Source organism: Aythya ferina (genome assembly GCF_964211825.1).
Source record: "Aythya ferina genome assembly, chromosome: 19".
Taxonomy (NCBI): Eukaryota; Metazoa; Chordata; class Aves; order Anseriformes; family Anatidae; genus Aythya; species Aythya ferina.
The window spans coordinates 4,930,821-4,954,295 of record NC_140309.1 but is presented as its reverse complement, the minus strand read 5'-3'; the positions used below and the strand labels follow the sequence as shown (position 1 = coordinate 4,954,295).

At 43.0% G+C, this 23,475-nt stretch overlaps 1 protein-coding gene across 2 annotated transcripts in view; it reads left to right on the top strand.

Annotated features, from left to right (window-relative positions):
- LOC311421245 (sphingosine-1-phosphate transporter SPNS2-like) overlaps positions 1 to 23,475 on the top strand; it is a 134,923-nt gene that overhangs the window by 49,742 nt on the left and 61,706 nt on the right. For both annotated transcript variants that reach the window (XR_014684764.1, XM_084492930.1), the window contains exon 3: positions 11,285 to 11,421. Coding sequence is in view for 1 of the 2 variants with exons in the window: in XM_084492930.1 (XP_084349056.1) it covers positions 11,285 to 11,421 (137 nt within the window). In the remaining variant the exon portion in view is untranslated. The remainder of the gene's footprint in view (positions 1 to 11,284; positions 11,422 to 23,475) is intronic.

Sequence of the window (23,475 nt, the reverse complement as noted above, 5' to 3'; positions counted from 1 at the left end):
CGACGTCTGTGCTCTGCTCCTGCACTTTAGCAGGATCTGGAGTGCACTGGAGCAAAGTCTAATTTCATCCTTTTAACCTGACCAGAGTAGAAAATGTTTGTAAATGAGGCTGCTGAGCTAGTTGATAGCCAATTACCTAATTAAAATGAGAGTATAGCCATCTTCCTTTCCAAACCAGGAGCATGTACTTTGGCAAGCCTGCTGTAGATGGTACAGTGGATCCCTAAAGAACTGCAATAACAATAAAGAAAATCAATGTGTCCCGCCGGCTGCCCGGAGGGGATGTGTCCTCCCCACGCATGGAGCAGTGTGGATCTGCAGGGCTTTGATGGGGGGCTTTGTCCTGCCGCTCTCAGCATCCCCTCGCTGCCCACCGGCATCGCCCTCAGGGCTGGCAGCCTGAAGATGCCCCGTGAGCCTGGAGCCGTGCTGGAAGGCGATGGCTGAGGGGCTGCTCCTGGCTGGGACTGTTCACAGAAAGAGCAGCCAGGCAGCACATCCCCTGCCCTGCTGCGGAGCTGGAATTGACTCACCTGATCTGTGCCCCAGCTGCTCGTACAGCCTGCTGCGAGGGATGCGTTTGGTCACTACAGGGATTCCCCAGCTTTGTAAATACAACCAGCAGCTATTAGGAGCTCATGGGAAGAGGTTAACAAGGCACTGGTACTGCAAAATAGTCATTTATTTGTGTGTTTCCTTTTACAAACAAACCTGAAGCCTGACGAAAGCTCTGGGATACGAATATATCAGATACTTTTCTTTAAGCAAGTTTCCATGAGTGCCATGGCATGAGAAGCTCCTGATTCCACTTTAGAGAGAAGGGGAAGCACTTCCTATGGTATTGTTTTTCATAGGAAGCTGCTGCTGTTGGTAAATTAAATGTAGCAAAGAATTTATTAGTAATACACTGAACTATTAATGCATCTCACTTTTTTCCTATTCTTTCATTGCTCCAAAGAGGAGGTTTTGAGATTGATTTCTCTTTGAGACAGAATGACTCCTACTGAGCACTAGTTAATGATTTGAAATTAAAATGTTCATTGAGGTGGCATGTAGGATTAGTCTGGTCTGGTGGCAAGAAGGGATGGGAAACCCCATTTTAGGATGAAAATACTCTGAAATTGGAAGCAAGGACCATTGTTATACCAGATAAGAATGATACACCCTTCTATTAAGAGAATAACAGATTTGAAGCATTTTTGTTGCTACTTAAATCTGATTCATGGCACGCAGCACAAATTCCAGGGATCAAGGGATTTAGATTATTCTACATTATCAGCTTTAGGCTGTCATTTCGTGGTGTGTTTAAGTACACACTGGGGTTGAAAAGGCTTCGTGAGCAAAGGTGCACACAACTGCTCCTGCCCTAAGGAACTCTTCCTGCCCTAAGGTTAGTTTTCCATCCTCAGCAGCTTCCCAGTTTTGCTCTCCTGATGGCCACACGAGCTCTGGTGCTGGTGCAAGAGAAATGAATAGAATAAAGATCCTTTGATTATGTGGTCATTTAAATGCTTTTCTCTGGCTCTCTTTAGCCGTGCACCCTGGCTCTAGGGACTTTACCCTGCCCTCATCCCTGCCAGAGCTTTAGTTGGGATTTGAGCTCTCCTGTGGACAGCATGTGTGCAGCACATCCTGAAAAACTGCACAGAACGGGAAAAACAAATCTCCTTTCAAATGTGTTCTTCTTCCTGAGTGCCAGGAGTGATGGCTGGCAGTTTCTGTACCAGCAGCTAAGATCGTTTTATGTGTGTTTCGGTCATGTTGAGGCAAAACCAATCTTGTAGAAGTGTCGCTCGTAATGTCGCAGTGCTGCAAAGCTATTGACCAGCTGCGTACCTCTGGGATCTCCTGTTTAGTTTGGGATTGACCAGAACAAAAACAAATCCATCCTAATTGGCTAGCTAAGTTAATGAGGTTTTCCTGCCACTGATTGCTCAGTGGCAAAAACCAACCCCATGTCACACATTGCATGGGCACAGACGTACAGCCAGGAACAGGTGGGCGACCCTGCAGCGCTCTCAAACAGCAAAGCTGGTCAAGTCAAATGGAGAGGAAACTTCCAGGGTACAAAGCTTCTGTTAACTGACCAGGTGCTGTGTTATTTTACCCTGAGAGTACGTGTGGGCAAGGACAAGGTCCTCTGTAGTTTTAGAAGCATAACTTTGTGAACTACATTCAAGCTTTTACAAGTAATTCTAGGAGCAATTCAGTAACACATTAATAAACCATTACCTAATCAAGCTGGCAGAAATGATGCAGATGCAATTATGTCTTTTTATTTTAAAATTTTATTTTTATTTAGAATAATGAAGGAATAGTCCAGACCAAAGGTCCTTTTAATATATTATTCAGCCTTCCATTGTGATCAGTAGCACATGTATAAGAAAAAAAATAAAAATAAAAATAAAATAAACAAGACAGGATCATGGTGATAATTCCCTGGTATAAGTTATCCACTGGATAGCTGAGGACTTTCTAAACAGGGAGATTATCTTTAGTAGCCCTCAGAGTGGACTTTTTCTAATCCTGTTTTGAAATAACATAAACCTCGAGCTCCTGTGATAACATCCCAGTGTTTAGTTAAGTTCTGTGCGTAAAGTATCTCCTTTTGATTTGAATTTTGCAGCTGCCTCTTGGTCAGTCTCCTAATGATGAGTTATTTCAGGTTTGCCCTTTTCCATAGCATTCATGGTGCCAGACCTCTTCTGTAGCCCCCATGAGTTGTCTGTTTCCCAGTATGTTTCATGTTTTACTGTGAAAGGACCTGTTTTGTCCCCTGGACAGTTTTCTGATACTCTCTCTACTTTTCCCAGTAATAACCCTTTATGTTTTAGGGATGCAGTAAACTTACGAGTATTAGAATGTGTTTACTGGCAAAGAGGCTCTGATCTGTGATGCATTGGGGATTCGTAAACAGTTACACAGAAACAAAAAACTCAGCTCTAATGTTCACTGAATCAGGCGGGAGTCCTTCCATCGACTTTGCTTAGGAGTCTAAATCAAACTGCACTAAAAGCTTTTTGCAGAAATACATCTCCAAGTGGAAGTGGATATAAAAAAAAAGTGGCTTTGACTTATTTAATCATTCATTTCCATACTGTAAGAAATGCAAAATCAGGGTTTAAACAGACAGAGAAGCTCATTTTCTGTGTTCTGCTGCTAAGTGTCAGCAATGTTATGTTTTTGTAGGCAATAGCTTTGCATGCTTTTGTATGTCACTGCCATGGAAAGCAGACTGCCATAGCCTGCTGTTCCTAGCCCCTCTTTTAGGCCACCATGTAGTGAAGCAGACTGTGGAACTGACCCAGATGTGAAGATATTTTTGATGGGGAGAGTCTGATGGAGAGACACAGTGGTGTCTACTCTTCACGTGTTCTCACATGCAAGTTTTAATCCCCCAATCAAACATACTGCATAGCCACAGGAAACAAAAAAATCTGCTACCAAATACACTTTTTATTTCATTCCAAAACATGTTCCTTGCTGTTGGCTGTCTGCTGGACTCCCAGAAGCAGCTCACTGTGGGGTTAGGCCATTGTAGGCACAAGGAAAGTGGAGGACTTACACCAGAACCCTTCCTTTCGATTGCTGCCTGCAGCATTGTATTAGGAAGCACATCTCTAGTAACACAGTAGCTGGTTTATTGATGTTCAGGTTTCCAAATCGCTTTAAAACAGTGGCAATGTAATCACTGTAATTCCCAAAGTGAGAAGCAGAAGGTGGGTTTGTTTTTTTCTTTTCCCTTTTTTTTCTTTTTAAATTGCATTGCCTGTATAGAGCTGTTCAAAATTTAATCTAGTAGCAAGTTAGCTCCTGCATGAAGTAAATTTGCTGGACATCCAGAGAGACTGAACAGCACAGTAAAATGCAAGCTTTTCCTTTTCTGTTTTAGATCTTGCTGTTATACCACACTCAGCTTCCAATTCACAGCCGCGTTTTCCTTGCCTCCACAGCACTGATTGCCTGAATCAGAACCCCAAGACTGATTTCAAATGTGGTTTGAGACATTTTAGCCTCTTTGCAAGGCCCAGGTGAAAGGAGGATCATTACCAGCATTTAGGGAGCACTGGTGTGCTTTGGGCCGTAGACGTGAGGACCACAGACATGATGTTGTTAACATACCAGCTTAGGCAGGCCTGCAGAAAGCAGGCTGCAGCCACCGTGTTTGCTTGAGGTTTCTGTGGCAGGCAGTATACATGATAGCAAGGCTCATGTTCTCTGCAGCACATTGTACCTGATCGTTTCTGTGTTCCTGGCTTGTCTACAAGCAGCAATACTGCTGGCTGCAGGCATATGCCAGCCTCAAGCCTTTGGTGACAGCGACAATCAGGGTCAGCAGCCGGCAGCTCGGCTGTCACAACCACCCCTCGCTGCTGCTCAGACCTCCCTTTGTCCTCTGAACAGCTCTTGAAGTCGGCTCTTTGGCAGAGCAGAATGACAGTATTCACATCTTACAGGTACTTGCAGGAGGATTTGTGGAGTGAATGTTCAGTGTTTGGTCTGTAGCTGAGTGATGTTGTCTGAAGCCCACTCGTGTGAGAAGCTGCAGGCCATGCCCGTCTGTGGGCCGCAGCGCTCCTGGTTAAGCGTGCTTTCCATTTCCAGGCCTCCCCTTCATTAGAGCTCTTTCTTGTAGCTGTTGTCTAGGCTTTGGGTACTGAAGAGGGATGCATCTCCATCCCTCAGCAGCAATGCAGAGTGAAATATGGCTCACAGCCATACATCGCATACTCGCCCCGTATGGGCTGGTGGTGTGTTGTGCTGTACGTGGCAGTTCTGAGAGCTCCAACTTCCACCTGGCAGCTGGGCTGTGGTTGTTCTTTGCCGAGCACAGCTTCTCTCAAAGCTCTGGGGTTATTAATGTGTTATTGGACTAGTCTTCTGGTTATTCTTGCCTGATTTTCTGTTTCCAAGGAGTGGATTTCCCTGCAATTCCCCCTGAAGCAACTATTCCTGTTGGCTGAGGGGAACAAAGCAAGTCTTCAGGATATCCTTTGCTGGGAATATAAGGGCTAACTCTCGGAAGGGTCTGGGTTCTGCAGTGAGGCAAAGGGGGGGAATTACCAGCATCAAGTCCTTCCCTGGGCGGCATCTTGTCTGATGCCAGACGAGGACTTGCCAGGAAAGCTGTGTTCAGGCCTCGTCTGTCTTTACAGGCACGTTGTTGTAACTGGGTTCTGACCCTGTCACAGCAAAGGGAACCAAGCGGCATCGTACAGCAGCCGTCTTCTCGATGTAAACACGTATGTCGATGCTGTGTGTGTATATCTTCACCCTAAACATGTCGCTTATATTTTGTGTCAGTTTGCTCTAAGGAAAACTGGCACCTCATGGTGCCACATGCTCCCCGTGGAGAAGAAAGGATATCTTGGAGCTTTAATGCTGGTGAGTGGCATCTGCAGTGAGGGAAACACAACCTGAAGGGTCCTGCCAAACAGGGAGATACTAGAGAAATGCAAACAGTGTGAGTAATCAGGTTCACACCTTTTAAAGCACTGCTTTTGTTCTCATTAATGTGCTGAGGATGCGAGCACACAAGGGTTGGCAGTTACGGAATTCTCTGTTTGATCTCATCCTTCGTTCTGGTCTGGGGGAGCTTTCCTGGCCATGTCAAAACAAACATTTGTACCTAAGTCCAATTGATGTGGTGTGTTCCCAAGCCTTTTTTTTTTTTTTTTTTTTTTTTTTAATGCTCCTGGGTTTGATGCTATTAGTATATCACAGCTTTGCACAACATATGGAACTGATGGTGTGTTTCAAAGCTCCTTACACTTGTCAGAAACTTCTAGTCTGCACGATAGTCTGGAACCCAGTGATCTTGTGTTTTGCACTTGGCAAAATGCAGTAACATGATCCATCTGTTGGCTGTTGAATCAGAAATGAAGTAAAACAAAATCCGTGCAGAGGGTGATATAGCAGCATACCTACAGTAGAGTTTGTGATAATGAGGATTTGGAGGCTAAAGTTCTGCGCAAACAATTGCATTGTAAGAACTCATCATCCGTCAAAGGAAGAATGTTTTAAATCATGTTGCTGAGATTTCCCAGGGCCTCGGATTGCCCTGTAGTCAGACATCTCTTTTCCCTTGATCACATCACTGTGTTGTGTCTAAGCTCTCAGGTTCAATGATAAGCTGTGCCAAAGGATCTTTGTTCTTGCTTGGCTCGTATGGTGCTGTAAGAAAAAAATCACTCTTAGTTGTGATAGTAGACTTTCAAAAATACCTTTAGCATAGATAAGGTCCTGTAAACAGGACACTGCTGAAGCTGGAAGACCCACATGGGTTTGAGATTTCTGTAGTTCATCTTGGGCAGGTCCCTTTTCCTGTGTCTTAATTTCCTTACCCCTGAAGTAGAAATTAATGATATTTGACTTCCTTTCTAAATTGTCCCAAGCCTCACTGTGATTAAATGTGCTGTGTATGTGCTGAGGAGTATTATTATAGCATAAAGCTGTAATGAAAATGAAAACAATCAAAGAGGCACTGGAAAAACATGTCTTTGAGACAGTGGGGCTGGATGGGCTCTTGGAAGAGCCTTATTCCTCTGCAGGCAGATGTCAGCGGATACCAACAGCAGCTTGAATAACACGAGCCCAAGTCCCTGGTGTAGAAATGGCTCCAACAAATCCCAGCGGAGCAGCGTCTCATGCAGAAAGAGCAGGATTGTGCTTGCACACACCCGTAAATTATCCCATCTGAATGAGCTGGGTGTTCTGGTATTCTCATTGTTTGGAAATTTGTTGTTGGGAGAATATTAACAACCTCGCAGCACATAGTTCTCTGCTGTGTCTAGGTGGATTGCCAGTCCCTTGAGGCAGGGGCTGTCTGGGTTTGCCTTCCACACAGCCAAACACATTGTCAGCACTCAATTAGATGTGGATATATGGTTTCATGCTGACTCAGAGCTCAAAGATAGCCACTATTTTTTTTCTTGTTGAGCATCCCTGCTTAGAGCAAGTGAGCTATTTTTACCGGAACCTTTCTAACATTTTTCCTGATAGGAAAAAATAAATCCTGCACGCTTGAAGTCAAAACCAAAAGAAGGGATCTTTTCCCGGAGGTGTCTGTAATGTTCTCAGCCTTCCAGTAAGGGAGAAGTGCAGTCCCTGCGGGTGTCAGTGTCGATGCCTCTTCCCTCAGGGTTACACTATGTGGGTGACCTGGGGGCAGGAGAGCCCCCCTCGGAGACACAAGCAGCTGATCAGTCCACATAAGAAAAGAGCTACGGAGACAGAGGCAGCAGTGTCTTAGGAACCAAGGGGTGCAGAGCTGATGGGTCAGAGCCCTTACAGGCAACAATTGCAGAGCAAAGTTGGTAGATTTGTGTTTGGAGGGAAAATGAGAGAAAAATAACAGCGACCCAGCCTAGTTCCAGTAGGCAGAAACATTCTGGGGCTGTTAGCTCAAAGGTCTGTGCTTTCTCTTTCTCCCCTCATCTCCTGTGCTTCCACTTCTGGGCTTTACTTTCCCGGTGGTTACAGACAGCTCTCCACAGGGGAAGGTGCTGGCTGAGCGGCAGCTCCCTGCCTGCAGTCCCTGAGAGATGTCAGAAGCACACGAAGTACGCAAAGAGGCAGGGGAGGATGCTTTCTATATCCACTGTGTGCTTGGCAGAGGAGAGGGAAGGGAGTGTAAGATAGATGGTTTTTAGAGCTACACATTTTTGTAATTCCAGCTGTGCACAGAAAAAGCTGGGCAGTGCTGGCTATGAAGGTGCTCGTGCACCTGTACGGGGTGGGACAGGCATTCAGAGGCAGAAATAGACACCGAGCCGTCCTGTTTGGCAATTACCCTCTTCCTGCATTCTCATCACGGCTGGCATTTTAGTGGCTAAGCCACAAAGGGCGGTATGAAGACAAATGTGATCTCCTTTTGAAAATACCTGTACTTAAAAGAACCTCCCTCCTGAGATGGCATTCGTTATGTGTCACACGGTAATTTGCTCCTGCAGAAATGGATCTCAGCTCCACCCGGCGCTGGGACTGAGCCACTTTTGCTGGCACTGTTGGAGATGGAGCACTAAGAAATTAGCTGCATGGCGTACTTAATGGTGACTGACGTTGCTATAGCTGCCCACAGCTGCTCTGAATGCAGTCCCTGCCTTTTCAGTGTCTTATCCCAAATCCCAGTGGATTCCTAACTCTGCCCTGGCTTGCTCTGTACGTCTCTTCAAGTGCTGGTAACGTTCTGAGAGGGCTTTAAGTGGAAATGGAAGAGGAGCTGTTGATTAGGAAGAGGCAAATGAAATGCCAGCTTCTGTCACAGTTCTCTCCTAACACAAAAGATTTGTGGCAGGGGGTTGATCCGGAGCAGCAGCTGCTGTGGTGTCACTGGGATGCTCACAGGAGAGGGTGAATACAAGAAGGAGAAAATGCTGTGGGAGAGGCAGAGGAGCCAGCCTGGAAGAGGCTGGCACAAGCACCAGGCTCCTTTACTGGAGTACACCCCTCTGCATTGTGCTGTGGCCTTCTCTTCCCAGCTGAACGCACAGGTAATTTCCCGTCTTCTGGATAAGATCTGTCCTTCATGGTGTTCACTTGTCTTAGAACCCCAGCTCCTGCTCTGGAGTAAGCCAGGTTTCCATCCCATCTGGTAACATGGCCTAGCTTCATTCACCTCCACTCAGCCATTGCAGTGACTGTAAAGTCACTTTTTGTTTGTTGTAGAGCTGTGTCTAGTGTTCAGGAGTCTCATCTGTCATTTGCAGGAGTAATTGCAAAAATTGATTCATGGGAAATGCCTGTAACAGGCAGATCCTTTTGACAGATCGCACGGCCATCATACTCTGCATTTATTTGAGTCAATCAATGCTTTGATGCATATTTGGGTCATAAATACTCTGATAGCAATTGCATTTATTATTATGACAGCTGTGTTCTATTATCTATTATTTATTAGGTTCTGTTGTCCTTTCGTTTTACACCTTGTGGAGCTGTCAAGTTGGCTGTTTACTGGTGACAAAACTCACAGCTCATTTCAGAACAGAACCTTCCAAAAATAAATTCTCCAAAGGGATTTGAGTAACAGCAGGCTATATGCTGTTGGAGAGGCACTGGACGATCTTTTTTTGGGTTTGTTTTACTGGAAAGAGCAGGTTTGTGCGTTTTTGCCTACTTTTGCCCAAATTCCAGAATTAGACTTCACATTTATCATCCAGAGGTCATTGAAGCTAATAAGCCGTCTGATTAATGTGAATTTTGGATCACACCCTGTGTGTCTCAGATTTGAATTAATCGGGTTATTCAATATTTGAAATGGTGGGATGCTGACTTGGATGTTTCTAATTTTCCCTTAGAAGCTCTTTTAGCTTTATGTCTTTTTACATCATAAAAACGGCAGGAGATCTGATTGTGAGGCGAATGAATTTCGGTGTCCTTCCAAGGGCAAGGCCAAACTGCAGTAGGCAGAGGCAGAGTCATTTTCTGCTCCTCATTCCCAATAAACAGCCACATACCCTGTGTGCCAGGAGGCTGCACCAGCTTTGCAAGGTGCCGAGCACATTGGTGTTAATTCAGGAAAAGCATTTAACCACGGAGCCGATGACTCTAAAGTGCTTAATATAAGCGTGTGCTTAAGTGCCTTGTTGGACTGGGGCCAGTGCAGTTAGACCCTTGCAGTGCTGAGGTTTGTAAGCCAAAATTTGTGCTAGCTTAACAGCAAGATCGTCCGTACTATTACTGTGATGTAATGCTGCATGTACTTCTTTTTGCATATGAACATTTCTGTGTCTTTATCTGTTTATTTTACTGTAGGAGCAAAAATAGTAAATCTGTAATTCCCACCATAAACATCACAGTGCAAAGTTGATATACACACAATTGCATGGCTTACAAAGTAGATGTAAATGGGTATATATTATTTATAAAGCAGCTTTGACATCTTCATATATTAAAAAGGAAGAGACATTTAGATCATTTCACAGTTGAGCATTCTGCATATTTTTGGGCTATCATGTATCACCATCCATGAAAATTTCATAATTTGTGTCCAAACCACTTTAATTGTATGCATACATTCCAACCAAAGGAGTGTGCAGCCTGCTCTTGCCTTTTTTTTAATTTATTTTCCCCCCACCCATTTCCACTCTTAAAATAGATGGCTAAGGTAGGACACTGCCAAAAGCCCACCCTGCTTTCCTGGAACTACCCAACATGAGTCATAACTCTGTGACCAAAGGTGGGTCCCCAGGTATTCCAGTGTCCCACCCACATCCTCCCGGGTTAGCTGAACCCAAGGCAGGCAGTAAAAGCCAAAATTTATCCTGGGATAACTAAACAGCACTAAAAGCAGTGTAGTTGTTCTCATCCAAATCTCTCATCAAATCTCTAATGCAGACAAAAGCCAAATATATATCAGCCTGGTTATTTCTGCAAAGTTCCACATGAATTGTGAATATGGTGTGAGCACCGTGTTTTAGGTATTTTCGGTGGTGTTACAGGTCTAGGCTGGAGGAGTGAACTCTGAAGCTAAGGAGATTTTGCAGGGAATATTCTACCAGGAGCCTCATTCCTACATGCCAGAAGGTCTTGGGTTAACGCTTGTTGTTTGTTTGTTTGTTGTTTGTTTGTTTTGGTGGGGAAGCCTGGGGGAATGGGAACTCATAGCCTTTCAGTTAAAGACATCCCTGGCCTGTGAGGGAATTGTAGGTCAGAACTGTTTCTTTTAGTGAAGTAGTTGCTCAGGGACGTGTGAAAATACAAATTCCATGCTGGTGAAAGCACCTAAGGAGAACTAGAGCTTTCTGCCTAACTACAGGGCTGGTGCCAGTACAGTGAACCTGGTAGTGAAAACTTTTTCCTTACTGCCTCATGATTGCCTTAATGCACTGGTAGGATGGATGAAAGAATTTCAGTTTTTGTGGCCTGTTTCTCTCTGGTTTCTGCTGCAATGACCAACAAGGAGCCCATGTTTTGCTTTCTGTTTAAAATTCCTTTCAGCCTTCACTTCACCTTCTCAGGGATGTTTGTGCAGAAGCTCTTCATTTATTCTGCCCTGGTTTTGCCAATCCCTGGATTCTGTGCTCACAGCAGACGGTGAAGGGCTGATGTTTTCAGACATAGCACAAGATCAGTGCCTGAAGTTTCTCTGGGAATGAGAAAGCTGGTTGATTAAGAAGACACTGACTTCTGAAAGCCTATCAGATCGCCTGACTTTGTAAGCCAGGGCTGCAGAACATCTAATTACATGGAACTGCTCTCTAGAGGATTTGGCTTGCAGAAAATTAGTTTTCATGTTCTTGGCCTGATGTTTATTAATGATTTCTTTCCTTTTCTCCCTTTGCAGTTTTCATCTGCAGTTTCATGGTTGCGGCGCCCATCTTTGGTTACCTTGGGGACCGTTTCAACAGAAAGATCATCCTCAGCTGTGGGATCTTCTTCTGGTCAGCTGTCACTTTTTCCAGCTCCTTCATCACTGAACAGGTAAGATCTCTGCAAAGGCACTTTGCGGGGTGTCCTGAATTGCTGGACAATATGTTCCTAAAAACACCCGTGACATGCTGCTCGAGTGGAAGGTATCCCTCGGGTGCATGTTGGACATATGGTGTGTTGTGCTGCCTGGCCTCTTGTGGTTGAAGTGTGATCTGGGTAACTGTTCTTCCCTAACTGTGAAATCTGTTATCCTTTGATCATGCACGTTCATAAAAATAACAAGTGAGACTTAGCGAAACAACAGTTTCTGTTGATAGAAGAGTTTTGTTTTGGGAGAGATTCTCAAGAAACTTTAAAAGGCTTAAAAAAGACTTGAAAACAATCCATGGCTATACAGTGGGTCTCTTGTCCTCTTATATCATAGCAGAAGCCATTGGAGTTTGTTGGGAAGTCTGCTTATGGCATGTGGGATGACAAATGCATCAGTTTGTTTCCTTTCTGTCAAAGGCAGTGGATGATAGCACGGAGATTAGACATAATTTTAGCTCCTTTTACACTAGATGATGGATATGTCTGGGGAACTGATGATGGAGTTGTCAGGCTTGCTTCATTTTGTCAAGCTACACACAGCATCCCTCACCTGCTTTCGGCACAGCCACAGCACCCCGTTTTGAGGACTCCTCTTTGTGTTCTTTTCCTCGCCTCTCAGAGGCACTTAGAGGAAACAATTATCTGGCAGATTCTCAGGAAGAATATCCTCTTGTTTAAATCATATTATAGAGGAGGTTTAATTGCTGCATGTGGCAACATTCCTGGAGAGACAAATCACTGCTCCTGGTAGCATCGGACTGATTTCCCCAAGAGAGGCAGGGGCATTCCTCATCCTTTCTGCCCAGCTGCGATCCAGAGATTTCAACAGTTGGGTCACGCCTAAAGAATGACAGCCTAAACCTCTCCTCCCTGCTCCCTCCTGCCCACGCACGTGCTCTGCTGTTTCTAATAACAGAGAGTTTCCACCTAAAACAGGCAGTGGCAGTCACATGTCTGTCTGGCTTTCAAGCTGGCTTGTCACTGCGTTGCTAATAAAAAACGCATATGGCCAAGTGCAGAAGCCTTTAACTCCTGTAAATTGTTCAGGTTTATAACTGGGCAGGAAGCATCCTTTCTAAAGAAAGAACATGTCATCTAAAATTAGGCTAGCTTTAAAAAAAATAAATCAAAAAAAAAAAAGCCACCCACAACTTTCTTTTCATGACATTTTGCAAAATCAGCTGGATTGTAGCCCAAAGAAGAGGGAAGCATTTTTTGAAGAACCAATTGGACTTCTCACATTATGGCCATGCATTCAGGCTCAGGTTCTCAGCAGTCTCACTGCAATGAACCTGGTCCTGTAGTTAATGTCTTCTCCTCCTCTGCTTGTTAGGCACTGGACCTGGCCTGATGTCATTTACGTTTTCAGAGCAGATTTCTAGTTTAAGGATTTGGGGCCTCTTAGCCCCAAAGGACTAATATAGTAAGGATTAATATATATCGTCATCAGTATACAGGAGCTCAGAGTGGAAGTGGCGTATCTGTAGCCAACGAGAGGGAGAACAATATAATATAAATAAATATAAATAATATAAAGCTGGACTGTGTTGGAAATCCAGACCCCAGTGTTTTGGAAGTGACAAAAGAACCACAATCAAATAGCCTGATGAATTGATTTCTCCTGGATTTATATAAATACTAACTCTGGACCCAAACTACAACCTTGGATACAAACTCCCCCATATCTAGAAAAGTCCCCTCTACTCCTTTTTACTATAGTCCTGAGCTCTACCAGGTGTTATGGAGTATTTTGCAGCTGCTGTATGGCTGTGCTCTACCCAGTGGCTGCAGCAGCTGAACAAGGTCGTAAACATAATCACAACTTCACGTGGTATCCCTGCCACTTCGGTATCCTTCTTGGAGGTCTGATCTCTAACTGTGAGGACATGCCACATTGAACAAGGTGAATTCCTGAAATACTAATGAGAACAAGCATCAGAGAAAAGCTGATGCAGTTTTTTTTTTTTCTTTATGCAGTGACTAACCAGGCATTTTTTCAGATTTTTCACTTTTAAGATTCATTTAAGGAGCAAAACACTGGCTTTTCTCTCAACATTTTTTCCTCCTTTCTTTTAAGACAGTATGCATGTTTGTCACAGAGAAAGGCTAGGAGCTGAAATGCGAAGAAACATTTGCTGGCAGAAATAAAAGCAGTAGGGAGGCTACTATAAGTAGATAACGTAATATAAGTAGATACATACTATAAGTAGATACACATCCAAGTTAGCATGAAAACCCGTGGCTAGAAAGAGCAAGTTGGCACAGGCAGAGCCCATAGAATCCTGTACAGAAAACTCCTTTATGTGGTGACAACAAAAATACTGAAAGAGTCCAGAAACTACAGTCATTCAGTAGAAATAGCAAACCGTGTCTTCAGGGATTGCCTTTCTTCAAATTTTGACAGTGTCTAGTGCCCCGTGAATGCTGTCACTGTGTAATTAATAGAGTACACATCCACATAGTGTAGGTTTGGAGTGTAAATGGAAGCAGACAGAGGCAGAAAGCAGCTACAGTTCTGGTGGACACTGAAGGCACACAAATTGTAAAGGTTTCTGGCAGTGTGTTGATAAAATTTGAATGTATAAAGAACAATCAAAAGGCTGTAATTTGAGTGAAAATGTAAATTATTTATAATATATTGTGGAAACAAGCATATAGAAAAGGACATTTTCATTTGTCCTACTGTCAAATTATGCAGTAAGGAAATAACTCATGTGACAAGAAAAGAACATGGGGGAGATTATTCATCAAGTAAATGAAGAGTGAATCTCCCATCCTCCAAGATCTAAGTAATAGGCTCTCACAGGACAGAATCAGTCCAAAATTTAAGGATTTAAGGCTAGTTTTAGAGTGTTTAGGAGGTGGTGGTTACAGAAAACAACAATGCATCATGCATAGCAAAAATAAATAAATAAATAAACAATCAAAGTAACGGACCCAAATAAATACTGTATCAGAGAGTAATTCCATAAATGCACTCGGTTTCATGGATGAAAATAGCTGGCGATAAATTTAACTAAAGGAAATCATCAGAAGTAACATGACTGCGATGATATTGAGAAGTTCGCATTTATGCTATTGAATAATGGAATTTGACAATTTACGTCAATGCACCACTTCTCTGTAGAAAAATGAGAAAAGAGTCCTCCAGCACTTTGTCTCTGATACCTGCACATTTCTGCTCTATAACACTGTTTAACACTTCCTAAAATAAAAGTTATATAAAAAGTCATTAACAAACTTGTTCATTAATCTAAAATTGTTTAAAGTTGTTACATATTTAGGCAGATCTCTAGATTAGCTCTGTTTATAGAAACTTCAATAAAGCATGTATATATCTTAATTTGTGTTTTGTAAGTATGAACACCTGCTTAGAAATGACTTCCCTTTATGCACGCCTTTTAATTAGTTCTGCACCTGCAAGTATACAAATTTTGGTACTTTCACCTGCAAAACCATTTTTTTGTTGATTTAGCTTCTGGCAACCATTTGGCTTTTGGCAAGCACATTGGGGTTGTTGGTTTATGCTTCACAATAAATCAGCAAAAAATAATTGAGCTGCTTGCACAGTGTAGAGTCACAGCACAGAGAAATTCACCGAGCGTACAAACCTCATGGAGTTTTTTTACTAAGATGCATTTCCATCCATACAAATAGCTAAATATTTGTCTCTCTCCCTCTATATCAATATAAACTCTGCTTTAATAAGTGATTATTTTTTCTCTAGATAGTGTTTTCATGAGCATAGTACCTGATTACCCGTGTTTTGGCTGAGCATCCTGAGCTGGCTGATAGTCCAGAACATCACTGGGAAGAGTACGTAGCCCCATTTGCACCATTCTCTTGTTCTGAGCAGCTTCACTTGAAGAAATGATCTGGAGTGATCAGGCCACATGCTGAGAGTTTATTTCTGGCTACTCGAATATCCACATCTATTAGTCGTAATACTACTATTAGCTCTGAGAGCTGACCATTTTGGCCAGAAATCTGTCCTGAATGAAAGCTTGTTTTTGGCACTAACTTTCCCACACTTCTTAGCAGAAACTTCTGAGAGCTCAGGACCCCTCTCCCTCGCAGACAGACACCAGCTTCTTAAAGCAAGAAAGAACTTGAAGGTGGAAAGTTGCAGACTATTCTCCCAGTCTTGTGAAATCCTGCCATTTCCCACGTGAACGTCATGAGTAAAGCATATTTCTGTGTAAAAGGGATGCTATTTAACAGATGAGCAAAGTACTCTGCTAAGAAGTTTGGCTCCAGTAGGTTGGGAGAACAGGCATACCTAATAATCAAGCAGACCAGGCTGTGGTAATGTGGGTTTGCTGGGAGACATCAGATCTGCAGATGGTAACAAGTTCGGGAATGTGAAAGCAAAGAATAACAAGGTAAACAGGGAATATGCTTTTGAATCCTTCAGTTCTTTGTTAAATATTTCTGTTAAAATGTCAATATAGCTAATGTGATACAACCTTCTCATTGCACCACCTGCAAGGTAATCAGTATAGGTATGTCTACTACTGTTTTTTCTTTTTCCTCTTCTTTTGATTTATCTCTGAAAGAGGAAGCAAATAGTCCACTATGGAATTCCAGCTAGCCTGCAGTGCTTGCTAAAGTCCTGTGTTTCAGACTTGACAGATCTATATTTATTGCCAAAGCTCATCTTTCAAGGAGTGCTGAAAGAGAGGCAGCAAATTAAATGAAGTATGGAACAAATGGTTAGCTGAGTTAATTTTAAAAAACATAAACACAAACCAAGCCCACACCCCTACACACCATGATTCACTCCAAGCAAAAAAGTGTGCTGGCAGAAGTTGTCTTATAAAACATACAGCTTCTGCTCCTTTGTTTCCACTGCATATGATAAATCCCCAGTTTGAAAACCAGAAGCAAACAAAAGCCTGAAGCCATCTTTTTTGTATGTAAGAAGGGAACCGAGTGTTATCTGGGAATCGCTGTGAATTGCTGGAATGTTTATAACCCATTGTTTCATCCTATTATTTTAGAGGGGAAGTCTCTTTTAGAAAGAAGGCAAAATAGATTCTCCAAGCACCTTTGCACAGTCTGTTATATATACACTCAGTCCTTTCCCTCATGTGCAATTCTTGACTCCTTGGGTGGCTGTTGCAGAAATCTGCTGGGGCTGACACGGGATGCTCCTGGACTAAGGCTCTTGGCTGCCTCTGGTGTATTTTGCCAGCCCTTAATGTGGTACTGGAGCCCTACAGATGAGCATCAGCTATTGACATTTGGATTTCTGCATGCTTGCCCTTTTTCATGACTTCTCTGGAAAAATATTGTCCCCACATACTTTCATATCCCAGAGGCAGAGATTTGAGTGGGTCATGCACTACAGTAGCCAAGGCTCTTGCAGCCCTGTGCATAGTGCTGGTATTGTACCCTGCTGCTCCTCGTGGTAGCTGTAGCCCAGTCCTGCTTTGCCTCTGCTCTGTTAAGATGAGACGTGATGATCTGCACATCCCTTCCTTCCCCCCAGCTATCAGAGCTCCGTCCTCACCATGGCAGAGCTGCTGTGCTGTGGGATGGCTCACTGGGTCCCAGGTGAGGGAGGATGCCGTGCTGAAGCTGGGTGGAGGAGAGGGAAAGGATAAGGGCTCTCATCATCTCTCTGCACAGACTCCACTGCAGAATGAAGTTCTTTAGGGACGGAGTCTGCATCACTTTCCCTAATACCTGAGAGCACTCATATTAACTTGCATGATCTCATATGGATTATGTGAGGTGGATTGGAGGAAAACTGTAAATCATTTTTTATTCTTTCAATAATGAAGCATTGCCTGGGCTGGTATTCAGGTGTGCTGGGCATCTGTCATGTCTGCTAGGGTCTTCAGCACAGCTGATACCAAATACTGCATGGGAAACTGTCTTCTTGTAAAAGCAACATCTTCTCTCACACAGACAAGTGTAATGATTTGAACTCTTGAATCGTGGGTCCTCATTGTTCCCTCAGATTTTGCTGACTTAGGACAGCAGAGATGGGAGAAGATTTACATAGATGCAGTAGTTGCAGCTTGCTGAAATAAAGTGAGTGTAGAATTACCAAATTACCATCGCGTGTTTGTCCCTGACTGCTTTATACTCCTACCCTGTCCCTTTCTACAACTTGCAAAGGAAATTATAAATGAAAAGCGGGTTAGGGTATTCTCAGAACATCAGCCCCCAAAAGACAATCAATGAAAGAAGGAGGCTTTTTCTAGGTGTTACCAGAAATGCAAATGGTGTATTTTCAGCTTGGAGTGGTTTTTCCCTCTCCAGTATTTGTATCTATGTATCTGCAAAGCACTTGGGAAGAGTTATTGAAAACCCAGCTGGTGATGGCTGCCAGGAGAGAGTCAGTATAGCTCCAAAGCTTATTCAGAAAGCTTATTCATATGATGGAAAAAAAAAAGGAACTTAAAGAAACTATCATAAGGAATATCTCTACCATACATAGCATTCCCAGTCTACAGTGGGTCTGGAACAGGGCCGGTTGTGCTCTCACCTTCAGGACCTGAGAGCAAGCAAGGTTACAGCCCCAAGTCTCAGCTCCCCAGAGGTTGGGGCAGTCAGACACCACCCTTTGCTACCTATTTTGGGGTTAATAAATCTGAAATAGTGCAAAATCTGAATCAAATCTGTGGATGCTGAAATAAGAAGGGATGCTTCTGTCATTCAGTGTTGTAACTCACCCGAACTGATGCATCCTGTTGCCAGTTCATTAAAGCGAAGGCAGCAATTTGCACAGAAATGTCAGAACTGCTCCTCAGAGCTCGGACATTTTCTGGAGCAGGTGGACAGAGGTTTGTGCTGGGAGAGAATCCAGAAATAGGCTTGAGGCTAAATCCTAATTTGCCTTAGGTCTCTGCGAGGGCTCCCTGTAATTGCCTTTTTCAGAGAGCCATTGGTTATCTGGGTTATTGGAAAATGTTTAAATCATTATCATTGGGTCTGCGACTGTGGTTCTGATTCAGCTCGTCCTTTGGAAGTCTGTGGGAGCCTTTTCTGTGTCCTTGTGGGAATTGAGTCAGACCCTACATCTTTTTAATCTGTATGCTTACATTTGGTGCTGTTTCATTGGATCAGGAAGATGCCTAGAGGCACCAGCTGGGGACTGTGGTGCAGGCATGAAAAATCTTCACAGGCTGAAGACCTTTACAGCTTTGTCCCATTGTTATGAAGAAACCTGAATTTACAGTCTCTAGGTTGGAGAGGAGGAAGGGTGAGCTGCTGTGCCTTTTAATGGATGGTTTGGAGGCAATGCCTGCTTGTAGCTACCATCCTGCCTGTCCTGCTTTTATTGTGTCTGAGCAGGAAATCTCACCTGAACCAGTTATTTGCTGAGGAAGCAGAGAGAGGAGGGTGTATTTATTCCATTGCCAGGCTGTGTGTGTCTTGGAAGCATTCCTTCTTGTGTTGCCTGGCAAAATGTGTACTTGTCATACTGCAGCAGAGGCCTCACACCAGAGCATGCTGATGGACCACAAAAAGGTTGTCTTATTGCTTCAATGCTGCCTTATTGGAAGTCTCTAAAATGCTTTAGCATTGTGCTTTATAAATAATTATTACTGCATCTTAAGGTCAACCACATTCAGAACATCCCCAGATTGGAAGAAAAGGAAAATGTTCCTTAAATAGACTGAGATTGAACCAGTTGGGAAAAAAAAAAAGTGCTGCATGTGAGCTTCCAAGCAGACCTTGGAATATAGAGTAAGGAATTACCAAATGTTGTATCAGTTTGATGTGGTCCTTGCAGTGGTGGCTGTGATCTGAGGAGCACAAACCACTCCTGATGCAGTGTGCCCCCATCGCATGCTGTGCTCCAGCGCTGGGGAAGTCTGCTTGGGTCAAACGAGGAGGCAAACAAGGAGGCAAAGCAATCTGGATGGCACCGGGTGATCCTGTTCCTTTGGAAGTAAGCTTCCCAGACAACTGTGTAGTGAAGGTATTGGATTATGTCCCCTTCTGCTTCACTAGGGTGCTCAAATACAGGTCTGGAGAGATGTTACTGTTCGTTTGAGGGTGCAAGCTGACGTGCAATTAGCATGGATGGAAATGAGGCAGTTTATGGCCAGTGTTCTTGAAGCTTATGACTTGGAAAGAAGCATGATGCTTCAGGAGAGCTTGATTAACGATGCCTGACAGACAAAGAAAATAAACAATTAATTCCACCCAGTTTAAGGCTCATTAGGGGGCCTGGAAACAAAGCTACTCTATTAACAGGGCCTTGGTGGGGCTTGAAAGTTGGGCATATTGTCCTGGAAAACAGGATGCAGGAGAGAGAGAAAGTGTTATTCAGCTGCTTTGGCTTGTGTTCAGATGCAAAAGGATTGATTTGGGCCTTTTTTTTTTGGTTGAGCTTTAGTTACCTACTAACAGAAAAGCCTGGGTCACACTGTAGGAAGTGTAAGTGATTCTTCAGTAGCCCACACACTCCTCGGCCTCCTGGGTCGTGCATAAAGGCTGAGAAAAGGACCATTGTGCTCCAAGTAATGTGCAAATAGTGTGAAGATGGGAAGTGTCTTGTGGTACCGGGTGCTAAATCAGTCTTTTGAAGTGCTGGCATTGCTTTTTAAATGCATAAAGTTCACATGGTACACAAAACACTGGATTTGCAATTCGGATAACAACGAATTAGAGTACTAATCTCAGCCCCATGTAATGCGTTTGGAGCTGGAAATGCCTGGGAATGGTGCTGATCATCCTGTCTGAACATGATGGGCACGGTCTCATGAGAAGATAGTGACATAACAAATGCATTTAACATAGTTAAATGGGATTGTCATTTTGTTAAATCAGCTGGCTTTTGAGAATGAAATGAAGCTACAGCATGACAAAACCTTGCCACTTTATAGCGCTCCAAGAAGCATGTAACAACTGTTTAAAGAAGATCATGAATAAGAAGCTAGGTAGGAGGAATCGGTAAATGCATCAGCTTCTCTCTGGAAATCTGATGCTAAAAGTGAGACGTCAGTCAGATGTAAGCCAAGCATATCGTAAGGTCAGCCTTTCTCACAGTGCTCGGGTGCTCCCAGATCCTGGCTGAGTCAGCAAGCCAGAGAAGTGTGAGAACAGAAAGCAAGAAATAAAATTCGCTTTAGAGTCTGGAATGATTCCAATGTTTTTTCAGCAAAGTTGCCTACAAGATCTGCCGTGCTGGTGTACTTAAGCCTATATTGTGTACAAAGGAAAATATGCTAAGAATCGGTGAAACAACCAATTTTCTGGCGCTGTAGCTTTCTTTGAGGTAATTTTATTTAAACCTTGAGTTATTCCATTCCAGTGTATCCTTTATTGACTATTAGAAATCATTCTACCCTTGAAAATACATATAATTAGTACAAAACTTTCACACCTGGGTGTCCCAGTCAGTTGGCTGATGCTTGTTTCAAAGGGTGCTGAGAAATCATAGTTTTTGCAGTTGTCTCAGGGAGAGAAACATGGGGTTCTGCTCTCCAAGAAATTTGATTAAATTTCAATTTAAAAATTGATCCAAACCAAAGCAAAGCATGATTGAGCCAAGACAGCCCATCGGGTTCATGTGGTTAGATCTCATAAGTTTCTATAAGCATCAAAGAAGGTGGAGATGTTGTTACCGTTGTGTTCCACTGCCTGTAAGTTTTTATTCTGAAAAAAAAACTGCTATTTGTTTACAGCCAGGTTGCCTGGATTCAGTCTCTGCTCATGACTCATCCCGTGGCTGGAACACGCCAGCCTGTTGCTGCCTGTGAATACTCTTCAATGTTGTGTATTCCAGGTGATACTCCAGCTACTGTTATCTGAAAGATTGGCTGTCAAGAGCCTTGCATGGTTTCCACAGTTGCAAAACTCTGCTGTGGTTCTCCCAATCTTTGTGATTACGTTATGGTTGCCTTGGCACGTCCTGGTGAGGGAACGGTGATAATGGCTAATGCTGGAGATATTTGTTGCAAGCACCACTAAGTGTGTCCCGCATGACAGATTTGGAACAAGAAACAACAGTTTGTTTCCGACCCAGAACCACTAACTTTTCTCAGGGGAGCACTTTTGGAAGATACATTCTGGCCAAAGTGTGTGTAATGGTGCTGTAACACGGATAAATGACCACTATTTCAGCCATCTGAAATGTTACAGGCTCCTTTTTTGTCTGACACCAGATCCACAAGGATGAAAAGAAGTGCTTTAACTCAGTGTCCTAGCAAGCACTGGCAACATGGGACACTTTACGATCCCTGTGATTTATTTGAAAACATCAACCTTTTTCTTTAAGGTCTATTTTATAAGCAGCTGTGCATGTAGCACTCCACCAGACAGTGTTCTGGTGCATAAGCAAGCTGCTCTGTTACATTCCTTCCAGTTACATTCCAGACCCCCATCTTTAATGACCAATATTAATGACCAAGACTAAATTCAGAAGAACATAAATCCCAACATTTGAGTGTCATGTAATGTTTTTACCAAGTCAGGTCAATCAGATGAAAAGCCCTTCAATTAGAAAGCTGAAATCCAGCTTTGTCTTAACTGAGGCTTTTGTCCTGGCCTGGTGGTGATGCTTCATCACCCAGTATCTTGTAATTACATTACTTAATTAGATAGAGAATGCAAATTAGGCCTTTTCTTTTTCCTTTTCTTTTTCTTTTTTTCTTTTTCTTTTTCTTTTTCTTTTTCTTTTTCTTTTTCTTTTTCTTTTTCTTTTTCTTTTTCTTTTTCTTTTTCTTTTTCTTTTTCTTTTTCTTTTTCTCTTCCTCTTCCTCTTCCTCTTCCTCTTCCTCTTCCTCTTCCTCTTCCTCTTCCTCTTCCTCTTCCTCTTCCTTTTCTTTTCCTGCCCCAAAACGACTGAAAAGTAATAGAAAAGTCTCTTGGGACTGCCACAGGTTTGAAGAGAGGCCAGTGATGGGAAGCTGGATTTCAGAGGAACTAAGAAAATCTTGGCCCTGATTTTTGTATGTGTGGAGCACACAGCAGATCCCTGCTGGCTCTGGGAAGCACCATGGGAGTCTTGCTACTTTCAGGGTATTTTTGTTTTTGTTTTTTTCTCCAGAGTGCTTAATTAGATGCTTCACTTTAGAGCCTATCTGTAGGTATCCAGTTGTTAAACACTTTAGTTGCTGATTGAAGTGCATGAGAAGTGAAAAAGTAGCATCTTATAGTCTTTATTGGTTAATCTTACATACTAAATGATAATATAAATCTCATAATATAAGATCACTTTAATCAGCCAGTATCTCAAGTAGATTTCCAAATAAAACTCTCCACATTCAATTAAGTGTGCCTGAACAGGCCACCTGGGAGAACTAAAGCCATTAACAAATACTAGAGACAATCAAAGGAAAGGTGAGTGGACTTTGTTTCATCTCCCTTGCTAAATTCTATGTATAAATATGTATTTAGTTCTCTTTCTCCTTGCTGTAGTCTCTCTTGTACTCCTCGGGGGGCTCTGAATACCAGATGAATTTTCCCAGAAGGAAATTGTTCAAAGGTGAGGAGCTTAGAGTTAAAAGTTGGTAGGCCACTGAATGCATCCAAAATGAGCCAAAGTTTTGAAGTGTTTGACACAGTGCAGTTGGATGCAATAGAAGAATCAGATTTGCTTTAGAAACTGTAGTGTAAATCCATCCTAATTCAAAGGGTTATAAATTAATGCTTGAGTAAATGACTGAACAAGTGTGCTGAGGTTTCAGTAACTCAGCAGCTTGCATCTTGGTATGGTGTACTGGTCTTGGTATGGTTTACTGGTCTCACCCGTAACATGCTTGTAACCTCCAGCCACCATATAATAAGCAGGTGTGAATTAAATGAGCATATTCTCTAGTACATTTATTTGCTTTGCCTATCTATCTGGAGAAGCAGGTTGGATACTTGAAGGAAGACTGAGAGCATTTTCACTTCAGTGTTTAACCTGAAAGTAACCTGCTCTGGAGAATTCAGGGGAAGACCTTTGGGTACGATAAGTGTCCTTCATTGGACACGAATATTTAAACTTGTACACTTCCTGTGCCCAAGAAGATCTCAGGGAAGCCAAGTGACGAAAAGCCTGCTTGGGGT